Here is a 15549-nt window from a genome sequence, read left to right as displayed (position 1 = left end):
CTATAGAGGAAAAGCCAGTGTAAAAGTCAAGGAATATCAGGGATAACAGAAGGCAGAAACAGGATAAAAAAAAGGCTACTCTGTTATGGCTATAGCCTGAAAGCTTCAACAATGAGCCTCAAATCAATTACTGCCACTGATCGCACTGGTGCAATAGTTTGGCAATATTAACAAAATAAGCCCTCAAGGATACTGAAATTGATGTAAATATTATTAAAATAGGTCTCAGCCCAGGTAGAAATGGCCAAATCAGATTCATTCATTTCCATAGCACCCATCCACTATGCCTATTGAGCTGACTTGATATTTTTTCATCCCATCATGGCTGGTGAAATAGATTTTTCTCTGTTGATACTAAGAATTTTATTGGTAATGAATAGACTTCTAAAACCCATTTGGTAAAACTAATTCTGTATGAAAAGATAGGCATATATTGGCCAAAATGAATAAGAACTACTGGCTTCATTCACTTTGAAAATTGTTTTGGTGCCCTGGCATATCTATAATGAGAGATATACCATCCAAAGCATCTGTACTAGATACCAGAGGACAGTCCTGGTGGACAGAAAAAGTCAACAACTATACCACTCATTCCTGACCAAATGAAAAAGCAAAAGGTACATGTCAATGGTGCCTTAAGATTAACAATTTAAGCATGAATTTTCCCACTTTCAAAATGATTCCTTGATGTCATGTAGGAAGACTTTAAACACTGATTTTAAATACACGAAAAAAATTTATGTTTAGCCCAGCAATTATTGTGACCATTAGGGGGCAGGCCAAGAGGTCTAAGTAAATACCTACATTTAGCATTAACTAAAGCAATGCTATACAGTGATTACTGAAAAAGACTGGACAACGAAAAGTATTTAATATTTATAACATTTAAGTCTAACACTAAACAAAGTCTTAACTTCAAAAATGAACTTATACATATGTCTTTACTCAGTATCCTTACTACATAATTTAGCATAGAGATTTTTTATAGGCATCACTGACGGTATTTTAGATCTTAAAATCTAAAGGTAATTGTTATAAATATGGAATATAAGTATCTGATCAAGAAAATGACTTTGAATGAACTTCCCTTCATTCTTGCATTCCTATTCATATATTCCAATTAGTGATATTATAAAAGTATTCCTTCCTTAAGCATGTAACAAATTCTATATTAATATAACCAATAAGAAAACAGGGGCTTCTCTGGTGGCACAGTGGTTGAGAGTCCACCTGCTGATGCAGGGGACACGGGGTCGTGCCCCGGTCTGGGAAGATCCCACATGCCGCGGAGCGGCTGGGCCCGTGAGCCATGGCCCCTGAGCCTCCGCGTCCGGAGCCTGTGCTCCGCAACGGGAGAGGCCACAACAGTGAGAGACCCGCATACCGCAAAAAACAAACAAACAAACAAACAAAAAACAGATCTTGACCTTTTGAGAGCATTACTTCAAATTTTTGACTCATTTTAATAAAAAAGAGAAATCTGTTTATCAATGATAAAATAAAGTGGAATTTTATTTTTATGATACATTTTTTAAAAACACAAAACAAGTTGATATAGGTAAAAACCTGAAAATTATGCTAATTATCAGTCTAATTTAAATTCTTAAGTTCATAACTCCAGGCTCTGAATGAAATTTTTGTCTAAAATAGACTAATTAGGAAATTTAAAAACACATAGTAAGGGCTAAAATTAACACACCACAGTCTTTTAGGCAATTAGTATCTATTATTACAAACCACATTTTACACTACAAAGAAAGTCTTGGTTAGTGGATATTAATTTTATGCTTTTTGCTTTACTTGATGAGAAATATTCTTACCAGCAAGAGGAGGACCAAGAAGGACGGGGCAACACTCCACAACTGTGACGAGACCCACAGCACTGGAAAATCTTTGAGCGCCAACAAGGTCCATGAGACTTTCAAAGAGGATACTGCTAACGCTCCCAAATCCAAGGCCAAAAAATACAGCATACACCACCAGGCTTGTGTAGTCCTCAGCCAACGGGCACAGGAGATGACACACTCCATTGAACAAAATCGCAAAACTGAAGAAGTACTGGATTCGGGGTCGGATTAATTTGGAGTTTGCAATGAATCCTACAGTAGGTCTGGCAAACATATCAACAAAAGCCATAACAGACAGCAAGAAAGCTGCAGAATATTCATCAATTCCTTTGTCTTTAGCATATGGAGCCAAGAATATAATGGGGGCAAAGAACCCCAGAAACATAATGACATTTCCAGATAAGTATATCAGAAATCCCCTGTGCTTAAAAAGAGAGAAATCTAAATACTTATCAATTTTTGCGCATATTGATTTCTTCCTATGTCTTTTCTTCATGCCTGGATCAGTCACTTTTTCACCAGCCTTTTGTTTAGACTTCTTAGTAGTTAGTTTGGGTCCAACAGGTCTCATAAGGGACCCAGCCACACAGGAGTTCAACAGTAAACCTCCCAAAATCAAGAAGCTTCCTTTCCAGCCATAAGTATTAAAGAGGTACTGATTGAAAGGAGCCAGTGTACTTAGGAAAACAGGACTTCCTGCCATTGCGAGGCCACTCGCCATAGGCCGTTTCTTATAGAAGTACTTGCCAAGGATTGTTAAGGCGGGTTGCAGGTTGAAGGCTAGACCTAAACCTAAAAAAAACAAAAGGAAGAAAAACACAAACACATTATGCCACTCAAAAGAAATTACTCCTCAAAATGTACATTCAAGTGAAAATGGCAGAACTAAAAATGCAACAGCACGTAGTAATTTTTAATAATTATGTATTATCAATAGGATGGCACGTAAACAAAAAGGTTCTCATAACTGGACACCTGAGAGGCATGACAGGTTCATATTCCTTTCTTTTTAAAACACAAAAATAAAACCAAGAACTTCTACTTCTGTTGCAATAATCATAGAATAGGTTGAAACCGGGACAGAATTCATTCGTTCTTAGTTACAATCACTTAATTCCACAAACAAATTAACCTCTCTCTATATTTATCTACACATATAGAGAATAAATATCTTCCTTGTGGGCAAGAGTGCATTTAAAATGTGAATACTTTCTTTCAGAGTGGAATAGAGTGAACAGACTAAAAAAGTTGTCATTTATAAATAATCTTAGGTCTCCCAGAGATATTTCTTTCAAAGCTATGCAAATAATAAAAAAGAGTAATCAATTCATGCCATCGATTTCATGCTCTTTATCCCTCACATTCCACATTTCATGACTACAGAGGTACATGCGTATTAACTAAAAAATAAGTAACTTTTGTTTTGCTTGAAACATATTCTCATTTCAGGGATTAAAGCTGATTGTTTATATGAGTCAAAAGTTTCTACTGTTTCTAGGGACACCTTGACAGTGTTGAGTATTGCCTTTGAGAAATGAATTACTTCTTATAGCTCTCCAAGGTACTATTTGGCAACAGAAACAAATGTTTGTTTAAAAAGTAAATACAATTGATTTATACAAACTGTTGATACCTCTCTTTCCCCTTTAGCCTGGGCATTATTCTGCATTATTTTAGGATCTATAGAAGTAGGAATTCTTCTGCATTTACCAGTTTATGTAAATTGAGACAGTTGCAAATTGGTTAAGTATTAAGATTCTGGAACACTGAGTTCTGAGTACAAATACTTACTGCACACCTCTAATACAAATTAATACAAATAGTTGTATTAAGTATTTGTAATAGGGTTTCTAAAAACTGACAAGAAGGAACCAAGAACATGCTTTGGAGAGTGACAGGGCAGTGTGCTCTCTGATTCTACCTCAGCCATACTTGTGATGTATGCAGAATGAGTGTAATTAGATCCAACATTTAAATAATAAAACTATGGGCAGCAGCTTGTAAGTGGAAGAACACAAATTAAAACCCAGGAATTGAGTTTCCAAGTTCAAATTTCTTTACCTTAAGCCATCCTCCCTGCCTGTGCCCCCATTCTGTCACCGGGAATTTTGCTTTCAGATGTTAATGCCAGTTCTCCTTAGGAGATTGTGGTCATCTATTTCCTGTCTGGCATATGGTAAAAGGAACAGGAGATTTGAAATCAAAAGATCTAAATCTGGGCATCCCTGGTGGTGTAGTGGTTGAGAGTCCACCTGCCGATGCAGGGGACACGGGTTCGTGTCCCGGTCTGGGAAGATCCCACATGCCGCGGAGCGGCTGGGCCCGTGAGCTATGGCCGCTGAGCCTGCGCGTCCGGAGCCTGTGCTCCGCAACGGGAGAGGCCACAACAGTGAGAGGCCCGCCTACTGCAAAAAAAAAAAGATCTAAATCTGCCTCGACTACTTACCTACGTGTACTACTGGGTAAATACTTAGTCTTGAGTTCCAATTCCGTCAATAACAAAAAAGGATTTTGCTAAAATCGAGTAAGGTTTAGAACTTTAAGATGTTATATAATGATGATGTGATTATTATTATATGCTAATATTTATTTAAAAGTGACAAAATGCTGGGTACTCTCTGTAAAGTACCATATATTCATTTTTTACATTAATCATGACAACAACTCCCAAAGGAAAGAGGTATTATTTTCCCATTTTAAAGACAGGGAGACTGAGGCATAAGGGGGTTTATTTATCCATGATCACACGGCTCATGTGTGCGGAGTCAGGTTTAAAAGCTAGACCTGTCTGATTTCAGATACCAATAAGTTTTGGCTGATAATGACTTAAGATAAATCCCTTATAGGTATATTTAATGGCTGACTAGAAGCACCAAAGCCGTTAAGGCCCAAAGGAAGGGAACTGAAGCTAGAATAACATAAAATGCTATTGTTATTTGTGACACAGTAACATCAAAACCATCTTTTCCCTAATACATCTACTTGTGGGCCCAGCCTGAATTCTATGGCCAAGTGACATATGGCTGACCCTTGAACAGTGGGGGGTTTAGGAGGGCCCACTCTCTGCATAGCTAAAAATCTATGTATCATTTATAGCCATCTCTCCTCAGGATTTAACCAAACATGGATCCATGGATCGTGTAGTACCGTGGACCCCTGCAGTTCAAACCCATGTTGTTCAAGGTCACCTGTATGTAGTATTTCTGCACAAAGGAAAGGGCATTCACTCCACCATGACAGTTCTTAGATATAAGAAGATTCTCACTTAAAATGTCAAAGGAGGGACTTCCCTGGTGATCCAGTGGTTAAGAATCCGCCTTCCAATGCAGGGGATGCGGGTTTGATCCCTGGTCGGGGAACTAAGATCCCACATGCCACAGGGCAACTAAGCCCGCAGGCCACAACCACTGAGCCCGTGTGCTGTAGAGCCCGCATGACACAACTAGAGAGAAGCCCACGCGCCATAATGAAGAGCTCGTGCACCACAATGAAAGATCCTGCATACCGCAACTAAGATCTGACACAGCCAAATAAATAAATAAATATTTTAAAAAATGTCAAAGGTGTTTTACCATATCAAAAAAGAAGAGAGTTGTCCATAGGTTGTAAAGAGAAAGATTTTAACATCACTATTACTGTAGGCTTTAATACATCTAATTTTTTAATCAAATAATACATTAATGCAAGGTTAGACTGATCTAAAGTCATAAAAAGAGAAATACATTTACCTTTTTATCTGTGGGCAAAAGGAAATGATTCAATTTCTTTATATGTTGAAGTCTAATTTTTCTTAAAATTCTGAGTGTAGATTTGTGTAATGCAATTTACTGCTGAGGCTAATAAAGATAGTATTTTCCAAATGTACATATGCAGGTCAGCTAGCGTCTACCGACATGCATGAGAAGCAACTATAATCAAGTGACGGGATGTCATTTTAAAATATTTGTCTTTAGTGGCAAATGTGCCTTTCAGAGCTTTTAAACAGAATCCTTTAGTAAGAAAAAGAAGGGATATCCATGCAGAGCTCTACCACTAATCAAAATACAGGCAACAACAATTCTATTGTTAAAGCTAATCAGTGAATCCAGGAAATATCTTTTTGGCACCATTTTTAACCTAGTATGAGTGATAAGTCAGACACTAATAGTAATAAGTAATGAAAATATTTTCTTTAATGAAGCTATTTATATGCCAGGAAGTCTGTGTCCACAAGTCTGGCTGAATATTAAATGTTGAAACTGTAAAAACAAACGAAAGAGGTTTTCTTTTTGACATTTACATCATAACACATAACATGTCTGATAACTTGCTGTTTCCATTGCTTGAAATTTGATTGGCCAGCCTATAGCCAGTATTTTGATGTACCAGAGGACATTACTTTAAGATAGCGTCTGATATAAAAAAGAAATTCAAAGGAAACAATAAGAATGTTCTATTGCTCGTGCTTCTGACAGAGCTTTGTAAACAACAGGGACTGTTAAGAAGAAAATAAGATGAAAACAAAACTTGACTTACCACAAATGAATCCCATGGTGATGTAAAGCTCTATTACGCTGGTACTAAAAGAGGCTGTGACCATTCCCAAACAGCATAACAAACCTCCTACCATCACCACTGGCCGGCTACCGTATTTATTCACCAAAACACTACTTATGGGACCTGAGGTAGAGAGGACATTAAGAAATATTCAGTTGCTGGGTTATTATTTATTAATTTATTTATTATTCGTAACATTTGTTAATTTTGAAATTTGAGAAAGCACATTTTAATGATTAAAGAAAAATATTAGGTCACATGGAATATCATGAAAACTTTTTAATACTTTCCAATCAATTTGACTGGTTATCTTTACCCATATATATACAAGCACATAAAATAATAAATTAGAATTGTTTAACACAGAGTTTGTTAGGACCATAATTATTCAACTTTTGATGGAAAAGTTTTTCAACAGGACATAGCTAAACTGCCTAAATATCCTAATAAATGCAGGTAAATTTACCTAACAAAAATCTAGGGATTATATAAATGACTTGTCTGTTAGAATTTTATTTTCTAGAATAATGTATGTTTGTACACACACATATGTCCTTAATTGCAGCTGAATTTTTTTTATTATACTCCACTGTGACTTTTCTTTAATACTATATTTTTTTTATTCTAAGTCACCAACTGTTTACATACCTCATTATATTAGAAATGAGGATGTCTTACACTGATGGTCTCTTAACAATTCCTGTCCATCGGGGGGCAGTCATAGGTAGTATGTTGCTACCATGGCTTAGGTATGCTTGAATTTGGTTGTTATTTCTGTGGCTTGGTTAGATAATGGAAATTCCTCATATTTCAGTCAGACCATTTAAGGACCATTTGAAAAAGGAAATGAATATGAATCCTGATTGTTGTTTGAAAAAGCTTCTGTTGATACATTCCGGTAAGGTCAAGAAAGTACCACCATCGAAATTTACAGAACGGGTGCAGCAGTTTAGATAGAACTGCCAGAGAAAATGGCGGCTCTCTCTATTAAGACAGGCTGCCTCACCAGCAAAGGGAAAAATCTTAATGTGGGAAACATGAACATCGAGCGCTCTGACTCAAAACGTACTGCAGAAGAGCTAGATACTAAACAGGATGAAGTTTTAGGAATGCCTTATGCAATGTATTTAACATACATTTTCTGATATATTTGTATGTGTGTGTATGCACATATAAATATTCAGGAGTGATTAAAATGATTAAAATAATCTATGTCTAAAAAAGCTCTTTTAGTAATTATAAAATAAAAATCTAAATATTAAAGAGTTGGTGTGTCTTATTTTAACGTGCAGCATTTTTTTCTTTAGTGGTACTTCATAAAATAGTGGTGCAACTTAACAATCGAGGCTATCTTAGATTCTTTGAAAGTCCGTATACCACTTTATAAGACCTGTCCGAGTGTGAATTATTTGCTTTGACATTTCCTTCTTAACTTAAAATTATATTTCATCTGAAACTAGGGGCACTGCTTTGAGGAAAAAAATTACATTAGGTCAGAATTCTCAGTCCAGTTTTTAGCCTAGAAAAAATTAACTAATTTTTAGTTAATATTAAAACTTAAAAATTTGCATTTCATTTGAGAGCTTCTACATGGATGGTATTTAAAACACATTGAGATTCAGTTGTCAATACAACCTTATTCTTTCACACAACTATACTTAATATTTTTATTCTTTACCTATAAATATAAATACCCGTGGCCAGTCTTTAATATTACTCCACAATATCTTTTGAAAGGATATCGATAATAACACATAATTTTAGAAAAAGAACTCAAAAACAAAATACCACATTTTGCATTTAATATCAAACAAAATAAACCTAAAAAGGGCCATATATAAGACAGCTCTATAAGAACAGCAGGGTTAGAGGAAAAAAATCAATGAAAATTGTACAAGGTGATGTGAAAAGAATAGAATTCTGTCCCTAATATGGTAAAACTCATCTGAAGAAATTATATATATACATAATATATATTATTATATATAAAATATAGTTATTTATTATAACGTATACATTGGTTTAGGAAATAAACATTTTAATTAAAAGCATGAAGTTAAATTCAAATAGCCTTTCTGAGAGCGGGAGAGTCAGAATCAATTGATTAGCTTGATTAATTACTGAATTTAGGTGTCAATTCCTTGTCTTAAAACTACTTAACCAATTCAATTCAACTCAGATCAGTTCAATGCAGTATTTCTTGAGCTCCTGGTATAAAGCCAGTTGACAGACTCCAAGGATAAAATAATAAAAGCACAAATATAATCCTGAATGCATTATTTTCCAGAGGAAAAAATAATCAACAAAGTTATTTTAAGAACTGTGATGGATGCTTTGATAAATACTAGATTATCAGAATGAATTCAAACGCATTTATCAATACTTGGACTAATAACAATTTCTTCCCAGTATCACTGATATTACATATGATATTACATATTCCATTTTCTACGTGATGCCCGCATAACTAACAAACTGATTACTATATTCTATAAATGTGTTTGCCTAAATAGTGTAAATTTAAATTTGAAAATAGTCTATGAATCACAACCTCATTTGCAATGTATGGGAAATAATTATAGCTATAGATTGGGACAACCACGTCAAAGCTGTGTCCCATTACTGTGACTGATTAAGAGTAGCCACTAAAGACAACATTGAGAGGTGTTGGCACTTCTTTTGAGCAAGGTTTGATAAATTCTACAGTGGTATCAGTCAAGATGCAATGAGAGTTCTAATTTTAACAAGTAACTTTATTTTAAATTATATATCTTAGTTAAATGATATCCTGTAAGGGATATGTTTACATAATTATGTGTAATCTTTTTCTAGCACAAAAAAGATATACTTCATAAGTGATTTATTTAGAAATAATCAACACTCCATACCCCTTAATATTAAATGCTTATAAAATGTCATAAATTATTTCTACTTTGTAATAGTTGTGGAGGCAAAATTAAAATTATGATACAGAATAAAATAAGCTTATTTTGTAAAAAATCTCTAAATGCTTAATATTAGCCCGAGGAGACATCTAACATTAGATGTAAAACACAACACGATCTGACATCTCTCTCCGACCTTAAAAGCAACTCGGTTTATTGTATTAACAAGAAAAATGAAGTTTCAAGGAAATAAATTCTCATCACACATGATTTTTTTGTGGGGTTTTTTTTTTTGTTTTTTTTGTTTTTTTTTTTGTGGTACGCGGGCCTCTCACTGTTGTGGCCTCTCGCGTTGCGGAGCACAGGCTCCGGACGCACAGGCTAAGGGACCATGGCTCACGGGCCCAGCCGCTCCGCGGCATGTGGGATCTTCCCGGACCTGGGCACGAACCCGTGTCCCCTGCACCGGCAGGCGGACTCTCAACCACTGCGCCACCAGGGAAGCCCCTCCAAGTATTCTTTGTGCACATTTTATATAAGTTCTAGCATGTTATAAAGTTCCATGGAGTAGTAACAATTAGTATTCTCTACTTATTCCAGAGTATAAATAGTCATCATCAGAGAAATCATAACATATTTAAGTGAGTCCTCCCTTGGCTAACACTCTTTGTTATTGATTGTGCTTCCATTTTCTCCTACTTCCTCTTTTGGGAGAACATTGATTCCTTCCAGGAATCTGCTTTTTACTGTGCAGCCACGTGCTCAGAGAATTAAACTCTGTATTGAGGTGGGAGTCACTCCTGATTGACTAAGACAGCCAATCATGGTAATCTCATTCCCTTCTCCACTGACTGTGTTAGGGCTGGGTTTAGGACACAGTTCTGGCCAGTGAGTGGAAATCTATTAGCAATTTCTGGGAACAGTTTTCCTTTGCTTAAAAGGAGTTACCAGGAAATCCCTAAATGTTGTCTCATTTGCATATGTTGCCTTTAACCACAACAGCCATCCTGTGAACAGAAAGAGAGCTGGCCTGAAGAAAAAGCTGAAACACAGAAGCTATCAGTTCCAAGAGTATCACAGTAGACTTGGAACCCGAATGATGCCATTCTATGGTTACCCTATATTTAAAATTCTTATTAAATGAGGTAATGTGTTTAGTTAGTGTGGAAGGCTATTGAGTATTCACCTTGAAAGCATCCCAGCAGATAAACCTCTAGTAAAATAGATGACTTTTCCTTAAATATTGTGGTATAATGATTTGGAAATACCGAGAATAATTAGAATAAAAAGGTTTGGTTCAATCACATGTCCAACTGAGAAGCTGTTGTTCAATTTTACTTTGAAGAATTGGGTATTTTGTTCGATAGCTTGTTTTACAGGTTTCCTGAAATAAGTGGCATGCAAATTTATTGCATTACACACATTCATAAATTAAATGAGAGTTTTAAGTTGACAAGGGTTTATTGGTGTTCTGAACTTCATGGCGATTTAAATAAAATATGACATTGTCTTTGTGTTTAGCTTACATTTAACCTCTTTACACAAACTATCTTCACACACACACACACACAGATACACACTCTCACACACACTTAATTCACAATACAATTTTTTAAAAGGTTAAGAATGGTCTTTGAAGTCTCATTATTTACAATTAATTGTGGGGCATATACTTTCTAATCTATGTAACTTTGCTGTTAATCCAGAAGACAATATTATCCAAAAAAGCTACATTAAGACATTTTATATCTTTTGGCATCATCTAGAACCTCTATGGGTGGATCCAGCTATATTAGTGTTCACAAAGCAAGCGTAAATGAATGAATGAAAAAGCCCCATTTTTAACAAATAAACTGTGTATGTTCTGAATGAGGAAACAACAAGCTCCAGAAAATACCATATGCTACTTGTAGCAACAGCACCTGCAGTGAAGACACGCAGAAAGAGAATTAACTGGATATATGAGATGCAAACACTGGTTTTCAGAAGCAAACATCACAATACTCCAGGAAAAGAGAAAGGTATTTGTAGTATATTTTGATTTTAAAAAGATTTTTAAAAATCTTATACAGAATGTAGGAAATAATATAAAAAACAAAGGAGTAACTGTAAACATCTAGAAATATGAGTTTAGATTGAGAAGTATATTAATCACTTGATACAGAAAAGGGAGAAGTTAGACAAATACAAAATAAGTTTAATATCACTAAAATAGAAGCCAAGTGTGGATTTTTGGAGTAGAAATGGAAACTCAAGAGAAGAGGGAGAATACAGATGAGGAAGTTAAAACTAGAGTCGTGAATAGTAACCCAAAGAAGGGACAAGACGGGCAAATGTGTAACACCTGAGATACTTGATAGGCATGAGAATCAAATCTCAGAAAATGAAGATTTTTTTATGGAAAAATATGAAAAAGGAGTATCTCTAAACATGGATAGATGCTGATAAGGTAATTAAATCAATGTGCTAAAGTATAAAGAACAGAGAATACGTTAGAGAAAAGCAGAAAAATGGAAATATAAATCCACTTCTCCAAAACAAACAAAAGTATGTTTTTCAAAAGTTAATGAATTTGACATAAATTCTGAGGGTTTCTAAGAACAGATTAGAATAGATTATTAAAGGAATTTTTATGAAAATCTAGAATAAGAAACTGTGATCACCCAGCATGTTTATCAACTAAAGCTAAAATCATTTCTTTCTGTACATTCATGTCAAAGAAATACAGACAATAGCACATCAATCTTTTCAAAACATTTTAGCATATCCCTAATGAAATTCTAACACACAACATGGAAAATACAGGTTGAATTTAGGACTAATAGATATATTAGGAGAATGGTAATAATTAATGTTAACCTAGATTATAGGAAGTGTTCTGTGGTCCACCAATTAATATTGGCAAGTCCCACCCAGGTCAACATCCTTGTGCTGACTTGAAGTAACAGAGATCTTGTGACTACCAAAAGCAAAAACAAAACAGAAAAACAAAAACTCCACCTACATTATCAGAGGTGATTTTAAAAAACTGTATGTATTTAAGGTGTACAACATGTTTTGATATGTGTATACATTGTGAAATGGCTACCATAGTCAAGCTAATTAAATACCCATCACCTCACATAGTTACTGTTTGAGTGTGTGTGCGTGTGTGGTGAGAACACCTGAGATCTACTCTCTTAGCAAATTTGAAGTGTACAATACCTTATTATTAACTAAGTCACCATGTGATGTATTAGATCTCCAGAATTATTCAACTTGTAATGGAAAGTTGGTACCCTTGACCAACATCTCATTTCCTCCATTCTCCTAAGCCCCTGGCAACCCCCGTTCCACTCTGCTTCTATGAGTCCAACTTTTTCAGATTCCACATATAAGTGAGATCGTGCAGTATTTGTCTTTCTATGCCTGGCTTCACTAAGCACAATGTCCTGCAGGTTCATCATGCTGTTGCATATGACAGGATTTCCCTCTTTTGTAGGCTGGATAATATTCCATTTTATATATATGCCACATTTTCTATATCTATTCATCCATTAATGGACACTTAGGTTGGCTACTGTGAATAATACAATGAACATGAGAGTGCAGATATCTCTTTGAGATAGTGACTTTATTTCCTTCAGATATGTACCCAAAAGTGGGATTACTGGATCATATGGTAGCTCCATTTTAAATTTTTTGAGGAACTTCCATATTGTTTTCCATAATGCCTATAACAATTTACATTCCCACCAGCAGTATACAAGGGTTCCCTTTTCTCCACATTCTCACAAGCATTTATTATTTCTTGTCTTTTTGATAACAAACATTCTAAGGGTTGTGAGATAATATCATTGTGATTTTGATATACTTTTTTTTCCATCAGAGCTTCTTAACTGAGATAAAATCTATTCTTTGTAGGGGACAGTTGGCAATGTTAGAGAACACATCTGTTTTCATTAGAATTTGGAGCACTTTTAATGTTTGATGGATGGGATCAGAGATGTTAATCTTCCTGCAATGTGCAAGATCCATAACACAAAGAATTGTCCAAACCCAAATTCCATTAAGCTCCCACTGAAATACTCTGGGCTAGATAAATAGAAGTGGATTATTTGAAGAGGAGAGTTATTTCACACATGAACACTTGATATAATGTTATATAAGGAACGGTTGAAAAAAAAGTATATATTTATCTTGGATAAAGATGATTTAGGAAAAACAATAGCTTTCTTTCATTATCTGAAAAAGTTTCAATTGAGAGTTAGTAGACAGGACAAAAGTTAGAGAAGGTTGGTTTTTGTATAGGAAAGATATTTTAAATTATTTGAAAGGGAGTTACTTGGCCTTAAACTGTTCAAGCAGAAGTATGTGACCACATGTTAAGAATATTGTAGAGGGACTTAAGAACTGAAGGTTGGTTAGACATTTATGTTTTTTCAATCAAGATTTTCAAATAGAATTTTAAAATATGTTAGTAATAAAAGCTATAATTTAAAATATGTTAAACTATAAATTTCTTATATGACTAATTTGGATCTAGTTTTGAAATAGTTTTTAAGTTTAATTGCTATGGTGCCTACCAGAGCGGCTTACATTTCTTAAAAAAATAATGCACATTACTTATCAAAAATTGTTTCCTACAATAAATAGGCAATCTTTAGTTTCATTATTAGGTAAAGTGCTAAATCAGCTTTTCTACCTTCTGTTAATCTTGCTATTTTAGTATTAACGGTTATCATTCATGATATATTGATCATAATTTCATTTGTAGCATTAAAAAATAACATGATTATGAAAGAATGCTAGAAAAGCACAGAACTTTGAAAAGATGCACGTGAATTCCTAGATTCTGGAACATTCACAGTTCATTCCTGTTTAAGTTAATAGGAATTGACTCCATTAATTAATTGCTCATCAAAAATTAGATGTTTATCACTCTGTTGGGAAGGTAGTGAGGGGGATGCTCTCTGAGAAGCTACGTAGTAGATGACTAGTTTCTCGTTTCAAATGGAGAAATGAATAAATGGCAATGTGGGTTATAAGGTAGCAAAAAATTGGTTGTGGTTTTACAACCTCGGGCATATCTCTGAATATCCCCAGTTATCATGCAATCAGCCATCTGCACTCAAGCAATCATGGGGATATTATCTTCAAACAGAGGTGGGTTCTCATATCTACAAGAATCCCAGAAAAAGCAAGTCTTTTTATTTCTGTCAGGGTTCCATTCACTTGATTGAATGATTGTTGAAAATCACTAGGCTAAGTGATTTTTAAGCTTTCTTTATAAAGTTTGACAATCCTATGCCCTTGTAACTTGTTCTGGAATTCCTTTATTCAATCAACAAATACAGATAGCGCTGGTTACATGCTAGACATTTTAAGAGTTTCCTTAGTTGCTGGGGGTAAAATGACCCTACCTCACACTAAAAGAGTGGTGGTGGTCATATTCTAAAGGAACTGAGTTTAGTAAATGAGAGTGGTTCAGACACATAAGGAAATAATTAGAGAAAACTGCAATCTGCTCATAAGTACGTATATATAAAGTAAGGTATTGTTGAATGTTTACACCTGATTCTTAAAACACTTTCAGATACATATTTACTAAAGTAATATTGTGTCTTTTGTCATATTCTTACTTCACAAATAAATAATAATCTTATTTGCATATTACACCGAATAATTTCAAAATACGTATCAGAAACAGCCTATAGATTTGTTCTTGTTATTAAGCTCTTTGCAAAAACACATGAATATGTTAGAGCTCATGTTATCATTTTAATTTTGACTTAACTTTTACAAGATGCATACTATATTGATTTTCAGTGCTTTTACAATAATCCTCAAAAGCATATTAAAGTATGTTTTTGAATTTAAAAATCAATTCAGACATTTTCGGACAAATTAAATCTTAGTTCACTGATCAGTTTGAGAGTAGGGACTGGCTTTACTAATTAAGTTAGAGGGCATCATTTTCCCACACACTGAATGACCTAAGTCTGCATCTCCAAAATTTTCACAAATATAGACTTAAAACATGTGACAGACAAAACTTTTAATTACAAATACTGTATTGAAAAAGGTGTATATTTTAATTTCTCTACCCTTCATAAGCTTATTGGATTAAAAATTTGTCTCTAAATGATAAAAGAGCAGTGTAGATATTTATTATTTGGTAAATGTTTTTGGTAAACTTCTCAGAAGTTGAGAAACTTATTGACTGAAAAATAATCCTTCTGTAAATGAGATGCTTTCCAATTCTCTGTTTTTCATAAAATTAAAGGAAGACTTAATTGCAT

The 15549-nt window shown here is 34.5% G+C and overlaps 1 protein-coding gene across 4 annotated transcripts in view; it reads right to left on the bottom strand.

The window, feature by feature from the left end:
- Positions 1–15549, bottom strand: part of SLC16A7 (solute carrier family 16 member 7) — a 167961-nt gene that overhangs the window by 14360 nt on the left and 138052 nt on the right. For all 4 annotated transcript variants that reach the window (XM_082667078.1, XM_082667080.1, XM_082667077.1 and 1 more), the window contains 2 exons: positions 6363–6506; positions 1821–2639 (listed from right to left, as the gene is read on the bottom strand). In XM_082667078.1, coding sequence (XP_082523204.1) covers positions 1821–2639; positions 6363–6506 — 963 coding nt within the window. The remainder of the gene's footprint in view (positions 1–1820; positions 2640–6362; positions 6507–15549) is intronic.

This window comes from Grampus griseus (genome assembly GCF_964374135.1).
Source record: "Grampus griseus genome assembly, chromosome: 11".
Taxonomy (NCBI): domain Eukaryota; kingdom Metazoa; phylum Chordata; class Mammalia; order Artiodactyla; family Delphinidae; genus Grampus; species Grampus griseus.
Note: the sequence above shows the minus strand (reverse complement) of the source record. Positions and strands in the feature narration are given on the sequence as shown.